The 21,680-nt window shown below is 41.6% G+C and overlaps 1 protein-coding gene across 4 annotated transcripts; it reads right to left on the bottom strand.

Moving 5' to 3' along the window:
* Window positions 1-352: 352 nt before the first annotated feature.
* On the bottom strand, window positions 353-20,635 carry LOC130357649 (retinol dehydrogenase 7-like). 4 transcript variants are annotated; one of them, XM_056560377.1, is made up of 5 exons: window positions 20,312-20,635; window positions 15,933-16,216; window positions 11,946-12,204; window positions 3,346-3,509; window positions 353-611 (listed from the first exon to the last, which is right to left on the bottom strand). In XM_056560377.1, the coding sequence occupies exons 1-5, from the start codon at window positions 20,374-20,376 to the stop codon at window positions 376-378; spliced, it is 1,008 nt and encodes a 335-aa protein (XP_056416352.1). In that variant the 5' UTR covers window positions 20,377-20,635; the 3' UTR covers window positions 353-375. The 4 variants fall into 4 exon arrangements, with proteins under 4 accessions (XP_056416352.1, XP_056416349.1, XP_056416350.1 ...); XM_056560374.1 differs by having other exon boundaries at window positions 15,933-16,271; window positions 20,290-20,635; XM_056560375.1 differs by lacking the exon at window positions 20,312-20,635 and adding an exon at window positions 19,560-19,913 and having other exon boundaries at window positions 15,933-16,271.
* Between the last annotated feature and the right edge of the window lie 1,045 nt (window positions 20,636-21,680).

A 21,680-nucleotide genomic window follows, 5' to 3' on the forward strand; every position in this document is an offset into this window, starting at 1 on the left:
GGCAAAATGTACACAGAAGGCCCATGCCCTGGATATTTTAGGACTCTAGAAACATCCCTGTCTGCATTCTGCTGGAAACTTGTTTTCCACCTGCCCTTGTGCCATTAGGCAGTAAGTGTGGCCCTTATTGTGTCATTTTCGGTTAATTTGATCCAGTTTTTTGTAATTTGTTTCCAAGATGCTGGGTAATGTGGTAACCCACCTCCCAAACAAAGTAGCCTTAAAGTGTACTTAGAATTACAAATATACGATTTTAAATGTGTTTTCCCCTTTTTGAGGGTTTATAAGACCCCAAAAAATTTCAGAAACAGAACAATGAAAAGTTGAATGATTATAGATTAGTTACATTTTTAATATTCTATCACAATCATCAAGTCAATGACTAATGTTTGAAGTTGCAGAACATTTTGGCATTGACAAAGGATGAGCCAGTAGGTAATCCGACATAAAAGTTGGGAGATAAGATACCGGGAGGTATAAGAGCTTGGTAATCCACCCTGCAGAATATCGTGTCCATGGGTGTACAGCAGTCAGGGCATGCTCCATGCAGTCAGTCACCTGGGTTAAGTGAGGGTTACACTTAGATAATCTATACTGGATGAATCTGCAGTCTAGAATGGGAAAAGTCAAATGTGACAATTAGAGAAACATAGATTGCTCTGTAAATTGTGTATATGTATAAAAAAAATTAAAATTTCTAAAAGCATGGCTTGTATGAAACAGATTGAGGTCAGTTTCCTACCTGACCTTGGGTCTGATGACCCGAAATGACAACTGTCAAGGGTTTGGACTGGGAATATGGAAGCAAAAGATTTGATTTTATTACACATGTGTGAAACCGAGCTAATAAAGTGTAGATCGTAGGTCTTGAACAGAGAGTTAATTTTATTCTAGTTCATTTATTTTTATTTTTTTAAGGTTCTGACCAATGTTTGTTCTTTTGCATTGTATGGGGTATTGGCTGCCCCTTTGGTCACTCCTCCCATCTGACCTAGGTCGGTTTTAATTATAGAAAAGTATAACCAGATCTGGAATACACTCAAAGTAAAGATCCCTTAGGCCCAAAGGAGGTGAGTCTGTTAAATATTTAGTCCTAAGCTGCTTCACCTTCCATTCTGGACAGGTCGTGCACAGAGATGCAGATGACGATGGGTGGCACAGTTGCCGAGGCAACGGGACGACAACCAGTGATTTTCGTGCACAAGCACTTTTTCTGATTAATGTGACTTGTGCATGGAACTTGCTGGCCGTTGTACGTTTGCCTCGGCAACTGTAACACCCAGCATCAAGCATCTCTCTACACCGATCTATGCACAACGAGAGTGAGAACAGCTCTGGGCTTACATTTTAAAGGAGTACTCCATTGCAAAACATTTTTTGCAAATCAACTGGTGCCAGAAAGTTAAACAGATTTGTAAATTACTTCTATATAAAAATCTAAATCCTTCCAGCACTTATCAGCTGATGTATACAGAAAAAGTTGAGTTTTTCTTTTCTGTCTGACCACAGTGCTCTCTGCTGACACATCTGTCCATGTCAGGAACTGTCCAGAGTAGGAGCAAATCCCCATAGCAAATCTCTCCTCCTCTGGACAGTTCCTGACATGGACAGAGGTATCAGCAGAGAGCACTGTGGTCAGACAGAAAAGAACTACTCAACTTCCTCTTTAGAATACAGCAGCTGATAGGTACTGGAAGGATTAAGATTTTCAAATAGAAGTAATTTACAAATCTGTTTAACTTTCTGGAGCAAGTTGATATGGAAAAAGGTGTTTTCCACTGAAGTACCTCTTTAAAGGGGTATTCCAGGAAAAAACTTTTATTTATATATCAACTGGCTCCAGAAAGTTAAACAGATTTGTAAATTACTTCTATTAAGTAATGAAGTTAAGGTTGTTATTTTCTGTTTAAGGTTTGCTATGGAGATTTGCTTCTAAACTGGGTGTTTCCCGAGACAGGTGTCATCGGAGAGGACTTAGGCTGGGTTCACACCACGTTTTCCGAAATACGGTTCCCGTATACGGTTTGGAGGAGGGGGGCAGGGCTTAATCGCGGCGCCCGCACTCAGCCGTATTCGGGAACCGTATTTAATGCAAGTCTATGAGCCGACCGGAGTGAACCGCAGCCTCCGGTCGGCTTCGTTTTCGGCCGTATGCGGTTTCCCGACCGCAGGCAAAAACGTGGTTGACCGGATGTATACGGGAACCGTATTTAAGAAAACGTGGTGTGAACCCAGCCTTAGACAGAAAAGAACAACCTTAACTTCAGAAGGTCATAAGTACTGAAAGGATTAAGATTTTTTAATAGAAGTAATTTACAAATCTGTTTAACTTTCTGGAGCCAGTTGATATATAAAAAAAAGTTTTTTTTCCTAGATAACCCCTTTTAAGGTCTCATCCGATATGTGGCCTCCTCACTGTGGTGAATAGTGTCGAGCGGCATAGGCCATATTCAGATTCGCGATATTTCGCAAATATATGGACGAATATTCGTCATATATTTGCCAAATTCCCATATTCGTAATATTCGCGTTTTATTTTCGCATATGTGTATGCGCAAATTAGCATATGCGTATGCGCAAATTAGCATATGCGAACATTAGCATATACAAAAATTAGCATATGCAAAAATTTGCACGCCAATCTCACATAGTAGTATTCGAGCCTTCTTTACACCACACAAGCTTGAAGCAGAGAGGGGTGATCACTGTGATGTGTACTGTGAATTTTTTTTAAATAAAAATACGAATATTCGTAATTACGAATATATAGTTCTATATTCGCGAATATTTGCGAATTCGCGAATATGCGATATTCGCAAATAAAATTTGCATTGCGAATATTCGCGAGCAACACTAGTGGTGAATAGATGACACAATGTGATCAAAAAGTGAGTTAAAAGCCTCATTTTACATGTGCAGTAAATATAACAGTTATTCAGTTCATATATATTCAGTGTCTGCATGTCTTAGCACTTGCAGAATATGGCTGTAATTTTTTGTATGTTTCCATTGCAACCATAAGCAGAGTGCACTTATTTAATTTTTATTTTTTTGATGTGCTGAACATATATAATGGTACTGAGAAGTGTGTTTTTGGGTCAAGGTAACTATTGAAAAGGATCTTGTTGCATCCATTTTTCATTCTAACCCAATATATGGGAATGAAGGGTGAAAACAAAATAGCATAAAAAGGTAGGGTCATACATGCTGTATTTACCTTCCCATTGAAGTCAATAGGTAGCAAAATCAGCTGCAGAAAATACACAGCAAAATACGGCACTAGTGACCCTACCAAAAATCTGAAGAAGCTCCACCTCAACTAAGTAAATAAATAAAACTACTCACAGAGTTCAAAATACTGCTGTCCGTAGGTTTCCTTGGCCCATTGAGGAGCCTGGGACCAGAGAGAATGGAGGCTTTGTAGTGTGGTCTCCATATCTGTAGCCAGTGTTTTATATGAAGTTGGCTCAATAACCGAAACTCTTACCCCAAAGGATCGAAGTTCACGCCTGATGAGGAGACATGACAGTGCATGACATTGTGTATGTAATGAATAAGTTATATTACATTATTTTAGTATACATATAGTATGAAGGAGATTTATCATTCTTTTCAAACGTATGGCTTTTATATGACAATTTGTTTAACTTACTTTTGCTTACATGTGACCTATTTATCAAATAGTCGCACGACCTTGATAGATAAATCGCACGTAAGCAAAACCCGGGAAACCCGCTTACAACAGCATTTTTTTAAGGCAGAAAATTTTTCCCTTATGTTAATAGTCAAAGTTCTTTATCTACCCTTTATTGCCAGTAACGTTGCTAGAGAGTGAAGGTGGAGGGCGGGGGGCTTAGCCCATCGGGTTACACCCTGACTGGCCTGCCTGGCACTAAATAGCTGCACTCCAGCTATCCCGTAACAACCCATCAACCCTCCTCAGAAATGCAAAAATATTTAAAAAAAATACTATGCCGCACCATAAATATCCATACTCTGGAGGCTTTTTTGTTTAATTTTGAGCCTGCATTTTGTGACGTTGTTGGGCGGAGTCTTGCGTCGCTGCACTGAGGCCGGAGTTTATGTCATGAAGGAAGACAACGCAGCACCAACAGGCACATAATCAATAGTGAAGCCACAAAAAAAATTTTTTTTTAAATGGCCCAGTACATTACCCACTCCAAAATGTGCATGAAGCTTGAATATTACTATGGATGTTTCTTTTTTTTTAAGGAAAAATGTTAGTGCCGTATATGGGTTATTTACGTAGTCTGTAAAAATTCTCACACAATTATTTTGTGCCTTATTCTTTTTAACACAACAGTAATTTTAAAATTTAGTGGGTACACCAGCATGTACGTGTCCTAAACTTAACAAGGTGTGAAGTGTGTATTTTCAAATGTAAAATTTATAGAGTTGTTAGTGATATAATAAATTTTTTCTATAATTAACATTAATGTAGTAGCTTTGTATCATGATGCAGAACAAGAACAGTTGTTAAAGTGGGTGTTAATGTCCTTATCTGCTGACGTATGCACTTTCTCTAAGTCAGGTTGTACCTGGAATACATATGCAACTTTTGAATGGAGATGCAACTTTTTTTTTTCTTAAATAGCGACTATCGCATTTGATAAATACATGATCACTGCAAAGTTAAAAAAAAAATTCCTACGTGAGCAGATTTCAGAAATGAGCTTTGGAATAAGCAAAAATCAAAAAGTTGTGGCATGTATAGAAAAGTCGCACGTGCGCAAAAATAAATCTACTACGGAGTTTAATAAATCTCCTGCTATGTGTTTAGTATCATTTTAGGTGTTTATTATTTACTGAGTAGCCACATAGAGTCTGATGCAGTTGCAGTGATTCATGCTTGAAAATGGTTTTATTTAATTGAGCCAAAATGTTGTACACATGTATGAAGGAATAAAAAAAAAATTACTTTTTCATCATTTTCTGGGATGGCATGTGACAAGGAGCCCCTTCCATCTGAAAGGGCACTGATAATCGGGAGTGGGAGTTGAGGGAGGTATTAAACGGCTGATGCACAGAATTCAGAATTTGGCAGCTGTAGCCAGGAAAGCTGTAGCTATGGATATGCCATAAATGTCCAATATGGGAATACCCCATTGAGTACACAGTTTTTTTTTCTTTTTTCTTTCATAAGACAAGTGAATAGCAGATATATTTAAAAATGGGAATATAGGGGGATATTCATTTGTACAGTACTGGGCACCAGTGTACAAGAAAGATATAGTGGAGCTGGAGAGGGCTCAAAGACGGGCAACCAGAGTAATACGGGGAATGATAGGACTACAGTACCCAGAAAAAGTATGAGTTATTTAGTTTAGATAAAGAAGGCTTAGGGGAGACCTAATAACTATGTATAAATATATCAGGGGACAGTACAGAGATCTCTCCTATGATCTATTTATACCCAGGACTATATCTATAACAAGGGGGCATCCTCTACGTCTAGAGGAAAGAAGGTTTCTACACCAGCACAGACGGGGGTTCTTTACTGTTAGAGCAGTGAGACTATGGAACTCCCTCCAAATAGAAGTAGTCATGGTGAACTCAGTAAAAGAGTTCAAAAGAGGCCTGGATGTAATTCTGGAGAGTGATAATATATGAATAAGAAATAAAGTTCTCTCAGCTCACCTCCTCCACGGTCTGCAAGGACCCGAGCCCGGCCAGGCTTGAAACTTGTAGGTAAATGAAGAAAGGTAGTCCAGCAGTCCCTTAAAACGTAGATCCTTTATTTCACTTTTCTTTAAAAGTACAGAGCACACACCATCCACCTTCACCTGGTCAGCAAACAACTCCTATGGACGCGTTTCGAACGCATGCGCGTTCTTGATCACCACACCACCTGTGTGTTCCTCACCTCCTAAATACCAAGTTCAAGAGGGAGGAGCACTAGCTTCAAGAAGACTTATATAAAACACCGTTCGTGTACATTAAAACTTCTTACAAAAACAGGTAACTATTAAAACTTACTATTGCATGAAAAATGAATGGAACGGAGGAAAAACTGTGTTGTCAAATTCTGCTCGGTGTGTTTTATGAATCGACCAGTAAGGTTATACGTGTTCTACACCGACAGCAGAATTAGCAGCAAACGCATTGTGTGTACTGGTTCTGAGAAATCCCTGTAATTTCATTCACGAGAATTCCACTTAATGAAATGTTTTTTAATAATGCAACATTAATTCCTTCCGTATGTTCAGACCGTGCGGTATTCTGGTACGCAGAGTGTACTGCCAGAAGGCCTCACGGTTGAACAATTTTCTTTGTATGTCACCACCTCTTATGGGTTTTTTCACCTTCTCAATGCCATATGCTATGAAATTATTTATGTTTCCATTATGTGCCTGTGCAAAATGTGTGGATGCACCCGATTTATTTCTATTACTTTCCATTTTGACAGCGTCGTATAAGTGCTCGCGGATCCTGATTTTTAATGGACGTGAAGTGCATCCTACATATTTTAAATTGCAGGCAGTGCATTCAATTGCATACACGACATTTGTCGTATTGCAATTGATGTACTGTTTAATGTCATATCTGTGATTATCTGTACTATCAGCAAAATCTTTGCACACCTTGGCAACATTGCATAGTTTGCACTGATTTGCTCCACACTTGAAGAAACCTTTGTTACTTAACCATGTGTTCACACATTGCGTTTCTGAGATGACTAGGCTCGGGGATAGACTATCCTTTAAATTGATAGCTTTTTTCGGCACCACAGCACTTATACGACGCGGTCAAAATGGAAAGTAATAGAAATAAATCGGGTGCATCCACACATTTTGCACAGGCACATAATGGAAACATAAATAATTTCATAGCATATGGCATTGAGAAGGTGAAAAAACCCATAAGAGGTGGTGACATACAAAGAAAATTGTTCAACCGTGAGGCCTTCTGGCAGTACACTCTGCGTACCAGAATACCGCACGGTCTGAACATACGGAAGGAATTAATGTTACATTGTTAAAAAACATTTCATTAAGTGGAATTCTCGTGAATGAAATTACAGGGATTTCTCAGAACCAGTACACACAATGCGTTTGCTGCTAATTCTGCTGTCGGTGTAGAACACGTATAACCTTACTGGTCGATTCATAAAACACACCGAGCAGAATTTGACAACACAGTTTTTCCTCCGTTCCATTCATTTTTCATGCAATAGTAAGTTTTAATAGTTACCTGTTTTTGTAAGAAGTTTTAATGTACACGAATGGTGTTTTATATAAGTCTTCTTGAAGCTAGTGCTCCTCCCTCTTGAACTTGGTATTTAGGAGGTGAGGAACACACAGGTGGTGTGGTGATCAAGAACGCGCATGCGTTCGAAACGCGTCCATAGGAGTTGTTTGCTGACCAGGTGAAGGTGGATGGTGTGTGCTCTGTACTTTTAAAGAAAAGTGAAATGAAGGATCTATGTTTTAAGGGACTGCTGGACTACCTTTCTTCATTTACCTAAGAGTGATAATATTACAGGTTATAGATACTAAATATATAGGGATAGAGGGGGAGATTCATCAAACCCTGTTCAGAGGAAAGTTTCTGAGTTGTCCATAGCAACCAATCAGATCGCTTCTTTCATTTGTGAAGGCCTCTGAAAAATGAAAGAAGCAATCAGATTGGTTGTTATGGGCAACTGGTCAACTTTTCCTCTAGACAGGTTTTGATAAATCTCCCCCATAATGTTTATTCAGTGATTTAGGCTGATTGTCATATTTGGAGTTGGGAAGGAATTTTTCCCCCTGGTAAGGGGCAATTGGCATCAGCCTCATAAGGATTTTTATAATTTAGTGGCTGCAGCCCCTTATATAATTGGGGTCTGGACTAATCCCATTGGCTGCAAAGTCTGTAGGTCCTGAACCCAGAGAACTCTTGGTACATCACATGACACTACCACATAAATATCTATACAACCATTATAAAATACCACGTGACCAGGGTAGGTCCTATACATTTCTACGCTATACAGAAATATATTTATATGAGGCGACCAAGGGGCAAGCCCTGCAGGAGAGCCCTGTGGAATGGAGGGACTCTAGCTGAGGGGACTTTAGACAGGGACAGGACCAGGTCCTGTACCGGGACACCACACTATATTTTAAAACCACTGAGCCTACAAAAAACAACGAAGAGTGAAAAAAATGCCAAAGTAAAAAGAACACAGCATTTCCATATTGTCCCTAAACATTGTACACCTGTCACCAGCAAGGAAAGAGTTAACTTTTTAGAGCATATGCAGTAAACCAGCGAACTCTATAGATAGATCTATCCCCCTTCTTGGATTAAGCGCTCAGTGGTCCAGCAGGAAAGGAGTTGACTGGTTACTGCCAGGCCTGGAGCATCAAAAATGGCACTCCTGGGCCTGGGAGGTAGCAGGCTGAAGTTATTTAGGAGGGCCCTTGCCCACCCTGATAATGTTAGGCTGCTGCTTTCTTTTGTATCTGGCTGATAATGTAATTAGGGGGGACCCCACACGTGTTTTAAAAAAAATAAAATAAAATAAAAAAACAATAGTGCCGACAAGCGTCATTCTTTTAGGCCATCACCAGCCCAAATGACACCAACTGAAAGGTTCTGTTTACATATACAATTTTTTATATGCCTTTTTCAATCATAGAGCCTTACTCACCTGTCTATGTTCCTGTCTGTTAGCCTCATCTGTAGTCCTGCCTCTAGTGACGGGGGCTTAGCATATGCTAGTTACCTCCTTCCTTACTGGACCTGTGTAGAGCAGTCAGTTCAGCAAGAGGGGTGGGGTGGGGGGTTTGAAGATAAAAATTGTTGGTTACTGTATGTCCCTAAAAGAACAAAGCATCGATACTTAACTCTTTTCTTGCTGGGCAGGAGGTATACAATGTATAGATTCTGGCACAGCTCAGCCCTGCTCGAAGTAGGGACTCCCGTCAGTAAAAGTGACAGCAGTCTGGGCTCTGGTAATGTACCATATTTTTTCGCCTTATAAGACGCACCGCCATATAAGACACACCCAGTTTTAAAGGTGCAAAATCTAGAAAAAAATAAAGATTCTGAACCAAATACAATGTAAAGTATAGGACAGTGATCTCCAACCTGCAGACCTCCAGATGTTGCAAAACTACAACTCCCACCTTGCCCGGACAGCTGTTGGCTGTCCGGGCATGCCAGGAGTTGTGGTTTTGCAACATCTGGAGGTCTGCAGGTTGGAGATCACTGGTATAGGAGGTAATACTCACGTATCCCCGCCGCTCCGTACCCGTCACCGCTCGTCACCGCTGCCCTGGATGTCGCCCTCCGTCGCTGTTGCCGCGTCCCCGGGGTGTCCCCGTCGCTCCGGAATGTCTCTGCTCTCTCTCCGTCGCCACCATCACGTCGCTACGCACGCCGCTCCTATTGGATGATGGGACGGCGCGCGCGACGACGTGATGACGAAGATGGAGAGCACCGGCCATGCAGGGGATCCCGGCACGGAGCAGACACCAAGGAGGCAGGTAAGGTCCCTCTCTGTGTCCTGTAAGCTGTTCGGGACGACGCGATTTCACCGCGGCGGTCCCGAACAGCCCGACTGAGCAGCCGGGTTAGTGTCACTTTCGCTTCAGACGTGGCGGTCAGCTTTGATCGCCGCATCTGAAGGGTTAATACAGGGCATCACCGCGATCGGTGATGTCCTGTAGTAGGGCCCGTTGATGGCCGCAGGAACCGCCACGATATGACATGTATTTGCCGTATAAGACGCACCAACCCCCCCCCCCCCCCCCTTCTTGGGGAAGAAAAAGTGCGTCTTATACGGTGAAAAATACGGTATACATTTTCTGTATGAGCTGTGCGCAGCCAGTGGAGGTAAGTAGTGATGCTATGCATCCCCGAAGGTATTAAAAACTGCTAAAGGGTGGAAAAATTAAATTAATAAAAACACTGGAAAATGTAGTGGCAGTTTTTGTGACATTTTTTCTGGTAAAAAAGGAAATGAAGAGAAAAAAGCTATGTGGAAACATAGCCTTAGAGAAAAAAAATCAAAAACTGTACTGTAGGTATGGTGTTTCATATTTCCTTATTGACTCCCAGCTAACACCTAGCTGCAATGTTTTGCCCATAGAAAAACAGCATGGAATGCCAAATTGCTGTAGCCACTTTCTATCTAGAAGTCGATGGGCCAATTTAAGATGCTATACACAAAAATGCTTTACCTTAAATGCTATACCTAAAAAGGCACAAAAAATGTATTATGAATTTATGATTATAGATGAGTAAACTTTGCTAAAAGTTTGGTTTGGCTTGAACTCAAACTTGAGGCAGTTTGGTTTGGCAGAACCTGCTAAAATAACTAGTGATGAGTGGCAGGGGCCATATTCGAATTTGCGATACTTGGCAAATAAATGGACGAATACTCGTGCTTTGTTTGCAAAATTCGCATATTCGCTATGCCCGTTCTCTTTTTTTTTTCCGCGAAAATTCATTATGAAATTTGCATAATGCGCATGCGCAATTATATTTTCCACCTAAAAGAAGGGAGGGACCAGTGTCCAGTCTGGAAGTGCCGATATTCACATAAATATTCGCATAAATTCGCATAAAAAAACAAATATTCGTCATTACGAATATACATCACTACAGTCTAAATATTCACGAAATCGCAAAGTGCTGATAGTCGCGATAAAAATTAGCATTTCGAATATTTGCGCTCAACACTGAAAATAACACCAGCCACATGGCAGAAAAGAGAAGGCGGAAGGATCAGATGACCTCAGGGAATCCCTGAATGCCTTTTTAAATGCTTTTCAGGGTGTGTTCACACGCTATTTGTTATTGCGGGTTTTCCACTGCGTATTTGAAAGTGGGCGGGCTCTTCTTGGCTGTCCGTAGCAAATTTTCTGCAGCGGAATTTACGCTGTGGAGAATCTTCCGCAGTCCCTACTGACTTCAATGGGGCTTGCGGCGGATTTTCCGCAGAGTAAATTCCTCCGTGGAAAATCTGCTGCGGACAGTTGAGGAGAGCCCGCCCCACTTTCAAATACGCAGAGGAAAACCCGCAAAAACAAATAGCGTGTGAATGCACCCTCAGTGTGTTTGTAATCAACCTGTTAGTTATCATACATTTACCATACATTGCTAAAACTTTAAAATTAACTTTAACTCCGGGGGAAAATATATATATTTTAAAATCAGCTGGTGCCAGAAACTTAAACAGATTTGTAAAATACTTCTATTTAAAAATCTTAATTCTCCCAGTATTTATGAGCTGCTGTATGCTCCAAAGGGAGTTCTTTTTTTATTATTTTTTTCTGTCTGACCACAGTGCTCTCTGTTGACACCTCTGACAATGTTAGGAACTGTCCAGAGCAGGGGCAAATCCCCATAGCACATCTATCCTGCTCTGGACAGTTCCTGACATGGACAGAGATGTCAGCAGAGAGCACTGTGGTCAGCACCAGTTGATTTTTGAATCATTGTTTTCTACCGGAGTACACCTTTAAAAGTAGCTCAGAAGTTCATAGATAGACTCCTAGGTGACCTGACAGTGTTATACAGGGCTTTTAGGGCTCAAAGACAGTATTATATACATGTTTTTGGGCTATTGGAGAAGAACAGGTTTGAACAGAATTAGTTTGGTCAGAATCATAACTTTTTGCCAGAGTTCAGGAAACCGGCAGAACCAAATTTTAAAAAGTTTGCTCATCTCTAACCATGATGCCCGTGAACACGCTGCAGTTTTGTGGCTTTTTTTCAAGCTAATTAATCACTGTAAATAAAAAAAGAACGTGAAGGAGGCCTAAAGCATAATGAAGAAATGGAGGACCCATGCCAATAAACCTCAACTTTTCTAGAGTTTGCCTGATAATATCATTTCTGCCCCGAGAAGCCTGCAGCAATAGTCTGTGCTTTATAGAACAATGTCTTAAGACATAAACCTCTGGAATTTAATATATTGTTTCGAATTGTACCTCATCGAGTCTGAGAATGCTTCTACTCCAAATCTGGAAATGCTGTATCCTCCTCCCGCGAAAGCCAATCTGCCCAACACACTGGACATGTTTATAATTCGCCCTCTTGCTCTCAAGATAAGAGGAAGGAGACCCAGTGTCACATCAATCATCCCGATTAAATTGACGTTGAGAACTTTAACAAAGTCGTCTTTATGAAGCCATCCATTGGGTGCTGTAGGTATACTAATACCAGCATTATTCACAAGTCCCCATAACCCTATTGAAAGAAAATGTTAAATGTTATGTACTTTCCAACAACATTACTGTAGCTAAGCTTCTGTTCACACCACGTGGTGAAAATTCTGAATGTATGCCATGAAGATCTTTTTAAAGGCATAAGCCAAACATAGCCCCCAACATATGTAATACAGTTTGTGTACATAGCCCACTAAGGCTAAATTCACATCTTTTCTTCTTCCTCATGTCAGGTTACTGTATACGTTGTCAGTCTGTCAAAAGAGGATGCTGGTGCATAGGCCGACGTGTTGCTGACAGACCCATTGACTTGACTAAGCAGTAGTCACAATATTGGAATCCAGAAGGGTTGCTTCCGGCACTGCGGCACTCTAACTGCAAACTCTGATGTACGGGAGTATGTTCATCACACACTGACAGTTTAGGTGTAACTCTGCTTGCGGTGGTGCTCAGTCCATAAAGACAGGTGCAAGTTAAACGAAAACAAGAGACGAGAAGACGGCACTCACCATGAAGGAAAGTCTTTATTTTCTTAGAGCGGCATAACGGAATGGACAGGCGGGGAAGGTACAGAGGAGGAGGGGTAACCGGGACACAGTGTTTCGCGCGCGCAGGCGCACGAAACACTGTGTCCCGGTTGCCCCTCCTCCTCTGTACATTCCCCGCCTGTCCACTCCGTTATGCCGCTCTAAGAAAATAAAGACTTTCCTGCATGGTGAGTGCCGTCTTCTCGGCTCTTGTTTTCGTTTAGTAGTCACAATATGACTTGTTGTTCTGTCCAATGCTCAGATGTATACTTTTTCTGCATAGCAAAAAAAAGTACAAAGTACGCAAAAAAATTGTAGTAGCAGTACACTTGGTCAAAAAAATTTTTGATCAAAAAGTGCACTAAGAGCCTTCATTTTGTTGACCAAGAGTGCTGCTGCAACCTTTTTTGTGTATTCTTTTCCCATCCGTACACGTTTATGGGCCCTTTTGGCAATATATCGAGCTAAGCACCAGCATGCCTTTTTGTCAGGTTTCTAACGTATAGTCTGTTGTATGGAAGAAGACATGATGTGGACCTAGCCTTACTCCTATTGTATAAAAATAAAATGTATACTGCATAGTATATGTTGTTTTGGCAGGATCAAAAGATTTCAATATATTCTGGACACCCCCCAAATAACACTCTTTTCTCATAGGTCAGGCTTATGGCAGCCTATACAGATATTTATTGTATACATATAAATGGGGTTTGAACTTAGGCTAAGAGAATAGATTTTATTAATATTGTGGATTAGAGCAATTATAATATAATATTTATTTACTATTATGCATTATTCTTCAGTTCCCTCATTACAGCCAGCAATAAAAAATCATTGTTTTCATTCTGATTTCCGAGGCATCTAAATATCTGCTAGGCTTCTATTCATAAGGGTATTTTCACACTGAGGAAATTCAAGGGGGAATTTCCTCACCAGATTTCCTCCATGGATCCTCTGTGCCAATGTTCCAAAATCAACGCTTTGTCCCATTGACAAACAGCACTTCAATCAAACATGTTTATCTGCCGGAATCCAGTTCTTTGTTGGAAGTTCCATCGCAAAACTTCCAACATGTGAATTGAGCAGCTGAACTCCCAGTAAAATCAATGGGAGGCTGCTGCAAGCAGAATCCATGCAGAATTTCCTTGTGGAGATTCCACACTGAATTCCGTATTTGGACCATAGTTAGGCCTAAATAAGTCACATTTATGTGAATTCTTTTCCCATTGTACTAGTTGTACTAATATATACCATTACATTTATGAAGCTTTAGAAAGCAGGGCAAACTCTACATTAACAGAATGGATTAGTAGAGATATACTGTACTGCTTGACAAGCAGTGAAAAAAAGGCACTGTTTAGATGACTGCATTTATATTACACAGTAATAAATATCTATATTTCATGGCCAATCACCTTAATTTATAACAATACACTACTATTGCTATACCTCCTAAAATCTGAAATGGGGATATTTTAAAGGGAACCTGTCATTGCTTTCATTCTATCCAAATCACAAGTCATCCAGATGGCTCCCGATAGCTTCTCCCGGCTTCACCAGTGGGATGTCCCAGTATAGGATATCATTCCCCAGTCCTAGCAGCTTGAGTCCCTGTATGTCCTCCGGGCTCACCTGCAGTGTTCCCCCACAATGTAATTAGTTGTACATTGAATGTAAAGGACCTTTGATATGGTCACATGTTTTTAGTCACATGATAATAGTTGTCACATGTTCAAGTCACATGTTTTGTTACTCAGAGAGCACCAGGTGACTAGATGACCCACAACTAGCCTATGGGCTCCTTGCACAGCCCCCCTTTATAAGAGGGGGAGGTACTACAATCTCTCTCTTGTGTTTCACTTTCTGCTGAGGTCAAGTCCAGTCCAGACGTCTCAGAGCCAGTGTCCAGCACATCTGGAGGCCTCAAACCTAAATTACAGCCACAAGTAAGTCAAGTCATCTCTGTCTGCTGTCATCATCTTCAGTCAAGTCAAGTCTATTATAGTCAGCGTGGCTGTGCTAAACTCTGTCAAAGTCACTGTAAGTCCCAGCAAGCTGCGAGGCCCCCTGTGTTACTGGTCACCTCTCTGGGACCCTGGCCTAGCTGTAAAGACTGTACCATCTGTCTACCTCAGTAAAGCTACCGTTAACCCTAACCTGGCCTTGGACTATTATTTGACTAACTAGGACTAGCGGTGCTACTGTTCGGGTGGTTCTCTGTTAAAACCACACCCTGGCATCATGAACATAAAGGGGTTAACAACACCTGCCCCTGGGCTACAACACTTGGCCCATACTCCTCAATTCACACCCCGTGGCTTCACCACACCAGCCTCAATTGAAAGAGGTCTCTCTGTTTTGATATAGGGATAGATCTATCAATCAAAGCTGGTGGGGAAAACAGAAACCACTGGAGACCTCCCCGATCACTCAGGATGCATGAAAGTGGTGACAGTTTTCCTCTAAGCCCTGCATCCCCTCTGCCAGAAACCACATGTAAATGTCTTCTTAAAGGGGTACTCTGCCTCTAGACATCTTATCCCCTATCCAAAGTATAAGGGAAAAGATGTCCCCTGGGGACCCCCGTGATTTTGGCTGCGGCAACCCAGATATCCGGTGCACGGAGTGCACTTTGCTCCGTGACTGGTGGAGACTCGTAACGTCACGGTCACGCCCCACTTGTGATGTCACAGCCATGCCCCCTCAATGCAAGTCTATGTGAGGGGGGCGTAATGGCCATCATGCCCCCTCCCATAAACTTGCAATGAGGTGGGCGTGGCAGGGACGTCACAGGCCTCTGGCGCTGCACCAGACGCTCTAAAAGAATGCCGGATGCAGCAGGGAGATCGCAGAAGTCCCTTTGCATAGGGGATAAGATCTAGGGGCGGAGTACCCCTTTTTAAGCAGAAGTGTTCACCTTTTTGCAAACCAATTGGTAAAATATTCCCATGTAGATGAAGCTGTTGAGATGGATGTACATTTCCCTGCAGTCACCATTACAGAATGAATGTAGTATTTCTTTGTAAGGTTCTTTTACTATAGCAAAGTTATGTTTTGCTGGGATGGAAGTGTTCCTTCACAATTTACATTGATCCTATGCCATCATCTAATGTCTAATGTTTGCATTTGAGTCACTTGAGGCCTATAATGTTTTTATTGGTCTGGTGTCAAGTAAAACTACTATACAGCAGTCAACAAGATTGACAGGTTGTAGCATCTTTACCTTCTCCTTTAACATGTTCTCTTATCCAGTGAACAGCAGATCTCACACCCTGACTATCAGTGACATCAAGAACAACGGTTTGCAGTCTACTAGATGTCTCCTTCTTCAGGTTCTCTGCCCCAAACTCTGTCAAACAAGATGCCAGAACCTTCATTCCACGTTTGTCCAGTTGCTTTGCCAGCAGGTTTCCAAATCCAGTGTCACATCCAGTGATGAAGACATATTTATCCGAGAGATTTTCTAATATCTTACTCTGCCTGTACCATCTGTATAAGAGAATCAGACTCACTAACACCAGCAAGGAGAACCACATGATCTTAAGCGGTTGGGGGTTTAAACCTGCAAAACACAATAAGACATCATTAAAATGTGTGTTATAATAGAAGAACAACAGTGATGTTTACAAATAGAAACACGGTTTGTTATATACATTTAATGGGGGACATTTATCGGACCTTGTGCAGAGGAACAGTGAACAGTTGCCAATAGCAACAAATCACATTTAAGATTTTTTCAAACACCCGTAAATTCCTTTTCACAAAATTTGATAAATTTCTTCCCATGTGTTTAACTTCTGAACCCTTCCCTTATTTACCAACAGATGAAACTGTCTTATAAAAGTCTTACAGCTGCAAATTATAATTTTTTCTTTCTTCTGATACCATGCAACTCCCTCTGTTGTGTTATATTTTGATCGCCATCTTCTGGTTGTTGTTACACCATTGCTCTTTAAGCTTAATGCAGTGGTTGCCAACATGATCCTTAAATGGGCACTGCCAGATATAAAAACTTTTATATGTTGTACATCTTGGCAAAACATTAACCTTTCTAATATACTTCATTAAAACATTTTATTAACTTTTTATAGAAATCATGGTTTATAGAAATCATGGCTTTGTCTGAGCTGAAGCACAGGCATGGATACAGGCAATGGCTAGCACTCCTCTGTGCTCTCTCCTATCTGATAGCACTCCTTGTGTTCTCTCCTGTCTAATAGCACTCCTCTGTGCTATCTCCTGTCTGATAGGACTCCTCTGTGTTCTCTCCTGTCTGATAGGACTCCTCTGTGCTCTCTCCTGTCTGATAGGACTCCTATGTGCTCTATCCTGTCTGATAGGACTCCTCTGTGCTCTCTCCTGTCTCATAGGACTCCTCTGTGCTCTCTCCTGTCTGATAGAACTCCTCTGTGCTCTTTCCTGTCTGATAGCACTCCTCTGTGCTCTCTCCTGTCTGATAGTACTCCTTTGTGCTCTCTCCTGTCTGATAGTACTCCTCTGTGCTCTCTCCTGTGTGATAGGACTCCTCTGTGCTCTCTCCTGTCTAATAGCACTCCTCTGTGCTCTCTCCTGTCTGATAGCACTCCTCTGTGTTCTCTCCTGTCTGATAGGACTCCTATGTGCTCTTTCCTGTCTGATAGGACTCCTCTGTGCTCTCTCCTGTCTGATAGCACTCCTCTGTGCTCTCTCCTGTCTGATAGAACTCCTTTGTGCTCTCTCCTGTCTGATAGGACTCCTCTGTGCTCTCTCCTGTCTGATAGTACTCTTCTGTGCTCTCTCCTGTCTGATAGGACTCCTCTGTGCTCTCTTCTGTCTGATAGGACTCCTTTGTGCTCTCTCCTGTCTGATAGCACTCCTCTGTGCTCTCTCCTATCTGATAGTACTCCTTTGTGCTCTCTCCTGTCTGATAGTACTCCTCTGTGCTCTCTCCTGTGTGATAGGACTCCTCTGTGCTCTCTCCTGTCTAATAGGACTCCTCTGTGCTCTCTCCTGTCTGATAGCAATCCTCTGTGTTCTCTCCTGTCTGATAGTACTCCTCTGTGCTCTCTCCTGTCTGATAGTACTCCTCTTTGCTCTCTCCTGTCTGATAGGACTCCTCTGTGCTCTCTCCTGTCTGATAGTACTCCTCTTTGCTCTCTCCTGTCTGATAGTAATCTTCTGTGCTCTCTTCTGTCTGATAGTACTCCTCTGTGCTCTCTCCTGTCTGATAATACTCCTCTTTGCTCTCTCCTGTCTGAGAGTACTCCTCTTTGCTCTCTGCTGTCTGATAGGACTCCTCTGTGCTCTCTCCTGTCAGATAGCACTCCTCTGTGATCTCTCCTGTCTGGTAGTACTCTATGCTTTCTCCTGTCTAATAGTACTCTTCTGTGCTCTCTCCTGTCTGATAGGACTCCTCTGTGCTCTCTCCTGTCTTATAGCACTCCTGTGTGCTATCTTCTGTCTGATAGTACTCTTCTGTGCTCTCTCCTGTCTGAGAGTACTCCTCTGTGATCTCTCCTGTCTGATAGTACTCTATGCTTTCTCCTGTCTGATAGTACTCCTCTGTGCTCTCTCCTGTCTGATAGTACTCCTCTGTGATCTCTTATGTCTGATAGTACTCCTCTATGTTCTCTCCTGTCTGATAGTACTCCTCTGTGCTCTCTCCTGTCTGATAGTATTCCTCTATGCTCTCTCCTGTCTGATAGGACTCCTCTGTGCTCTATCCTGTCTGATAGGACTCCTCTGCGCTCTCTCCTGTCTGATAGCACTCCTCTGTGCTCTCTCCTGTCTTATAGTACTCCTCTGTGCTCTCTTCTGTCTGATAGGACTCCTCTGTGCTCTCTCCTGTCTGATAGCACTCCTCTGTGCTCTCTGCTGTATGATAGTACTCCTCTGTGCTCTCTCCTGTCTGATAGGACTCCTCTGTGCTCTCTACTGTCTGATAGCACTCCTCTGTGCTCTCTCCTGTCTGATAGCACTCCTCTGTGCTCTCTCCGATCTGATAGGACTAATCTGTGCTCTCTCCTGTCTGATAGTACTCCTCTTTGCTCTCTCCTGTCTGATAGTACTCTTCTGTGCTCTCTTCTGTCTGATAGGACTAATCTGTGCTCTCTCCTGTCTGATAGTACTCCTCTTTGCTCTCTCTTGTCTGATAGGACTCCTCTGTGCTCTCTCCTGTCTGATAGGACTCCTCTGTGTTCTCTCCTGTCTGATAGCACTCCTCTGTTCTCTCTCCTGTCTGATAGCACTCCTCTGTGCTCTCTCCTGTCTAATAGCACTCCTCTGTGCTCTCTTCTGTCTGATAGTACTCCTCGGTGCTCTCTCCTGTCTGATAGGACTCCTCTGTGCTCTCTCCTGTCTGATAATACTCTTTTGTGCTCTCTCCTGTCCTATCAGACAGTGCTAGCCCACCCTCACTTCCTGGACTTTGTCCAGTTTGGACAAAGCCACAATTTTAAAAGCCATGATTTCTATAGAAAGAAAATATGTTTTTCTTATGAAGTATATGAGAAAAATGTGAGTTTTGCCAGGATGTACAACATATAACAAGTTTTTGTATCTGACAGCGTCCATTTAAGGCACACTAGAAGTTTTAGTTTTGCAACAGCTGGAGAGAAACCAGTTCCGGATGCATGTAACAAAAAGAATAATAATAATAATATTATGTCTCTTCATTCTATTAGTTGTAATACACAATAGAAGAAAGCTGATTTTTTTGTGATGTATGCATAAAGTAAAATATTGAGAGCAATCTTTTTCTACAAAAATAAATCTAAATGACTGATGCAGAAGTAAAGAGAAAGAACAATGGTGAACCTTATGAATCGGGTTCTTTGTTATGAGTGCCAAATTAGAAAGCAAGTGAACATACCCAGAAAAGCAGACGAAGGTCCAGTGAGCCTGCTATAACATGTTATGCTTTGCTATAAGTGACATTGACCCTGAAAATGTTACAGAACAATAATTACAATTATCATAGCCTATGAAAGCCTAGAAAAAAGCTACAAAAACAGATAAGAAACCAAAAGGACCAACATAATTAGCAATATAAAGGACATCCTCATCCTGACAGTCTACAGATGTTAACAAATAACATGCGCATGGTGATATTGGCCATTCACTTACCAGTTCCTGCAGAGCCTCAGGGTATGGACTATGTAAGAGCCCATTATCTGTCCACAATATATTTTATTTTATAGGTTAAAGACTTTTCTAGCTCTGTCATACGTTTCACAAATAACTCTATTTAAATAATTCTAAGGAGGAAGTGGCACTCCACACATCCAGAGTAGAATTTAAAGTGCAAGTTTATTCACCTATCTGAAAAATACAGCTACTTTATGGCTTTGCAATGGAGCCTTTTTCAAGTCTTAAAAAAGCTCTACTGAAGAGTCAAAACGTACTTGTATTTTTCAGATGGGTAAATAAAATTGGACTTTATATTCTACCCCAAATGTGTGGAGTGCCGCTTCCTCTGTGAGTTTAGTACAGATTGTTTGAACCAAGACCTGGAGCTGACCTTCCCTTTAAGATTACAAATCCTTTCCATTGGACTATCCCATCCCTGTGCCCACCCAAACCCCTAAATAATAGATTTTTACCTGTAAATAGTAAGTAAGCAGCCGTGCTGAGGGCTCCAACATCTGCCTGAGCACTAACACTTGGGAGAAATGCATCAGGCCTCCCATTCCTGAACTGGGATGTACTGTAATGCTACTGAATGAGTCTGGACTTGGAGCTTCCAGATGTGTCTTGGATGTCACGGATAAAAAGGACTCTAAGCACAGAGCGGTTGGCAAAGGTGCACGACTGCTTACAAAAAGACAAAGATCTTTTGTGCTAGCAGGAAATGCCTTTCAATGGGAAACAAGGAAACATTGGGCAAGAATGCCAACTTAATTTCCATTTAAAGGGGTTCTCAGGTGGAAAACATATTTTTAAAATCAACTGGTGCCAGAAAGTTAAACAGATTTGTAAATGACTTCTATTTAAAAATCTTGATCTTAATCCTTCCAGTACTTACCAGTCCTTTTGTTTTTGAATTTCTTTTCTGTCTGACCACAGTGCTCTCTGCTGACACCTCTGTTCATTTCAGGAATTGTCCAGAGCAGGATAGGTTTGCTATGGGGATTTGCTCCTGCTCCGGACAGTTCCTGACATGGACAGAGGTGTCAGCAGAGAGCACTGTGGTCAGACAGAAAATACATTCAAAAAGAAAAAAACTTCATCTGTAGTATACAGCAGCTGATAAGTGCTGGAAGGATCAAAATTTTTAAATAGAAGTAATTTACTAAATTGTTTAACTTTCTGGCACAGTAGAGTTAAAAAAATATAGTTTTTTACTGTAGTACCCCTTTAAAAAGAAGAGCTAGAGTTAAGTAAATACGGCAGATGGTAAATGATGTCCCTTTTTCCCCCAACAGAGGTGAAACAGCTTATTGCCTTATGTGTCTTACTGCTATGTGTAATATGTGTAATATACTGTTGATTGTGGTCATCCATTGCATGATGTGGTTGGTTCTACTTCAAGTTTCAAGATGAAAAAATAAAAATAAAATAGTTTATCATAATTTTATCTGTTCCTTGATATATTTTCTCAATGAAAGTGTTAGTCATTTAGGAAGGGCATTAGGCTTATAGGACTCAAGTCTGAGCCATTGGGGAATTATCTGGAATATGTGTTTAAGCCTTTGGCTGTCTGGTCATATAAAGTTGAAATCCCCGCTCTGCCCGCCCCTAGATGTCCGGGCAGAGCAGGGAGAAGATGGCAGTGGGTGCCGGAGCGACGAGGGCCGACGATGGACCGTCGATCGCGTCAGGAGTAAGGAGGAGGCGGAGAAGGCAGCAGTGGAGGCAGCAGTGAAGTTCAATGGTAAGTGATCTTCACTGCTGCCTTCTAGGAGTTGTCAAACTACAACTCCCAGCATGGAGACCACTATACAGCGGTGCCCAAGCTGTAGCCCTCCAGATGTTGCAAAACTACAACTCCAAG

The sequence above is a fragment of the Hyla sarda genome, chromosome 2 (assembly GCF_029499605.1).
Source record: "Hyla sarda isolate aHylSar1 chromosome 2, aHylSar1.hap1, whole genome shotgun sequence".
Lineage (NCBI taxonomy): Eukaryota > Metazoa > Chordata > Amphibia > Anura > Hylidae > Hyla > Hyla sarda.

Coding starts and splice junctions, on each gene's coding strand:
- LOC130357649 (XM_056560377.1), bottom strand. CDS start 20,376: ATGGGAGGCCTGATGCATTTCTCCCAAGTGTTAGTGCTCAGGCAGATG. Junction 3,510..11,945: donor GCATTCTCAGACTCGATGAG/GTACAATTCGAA, acceptor TCTCCTCATCAG/GCGTGAACTTCGATCCTTTG. Junction 612..3,345: donor ACAGCAGTATTTTGAACTCT/GTGAGTAGTTTT, acceptor TTCCCATTCTAG/ACTGCAGATTCATCCAGTAT.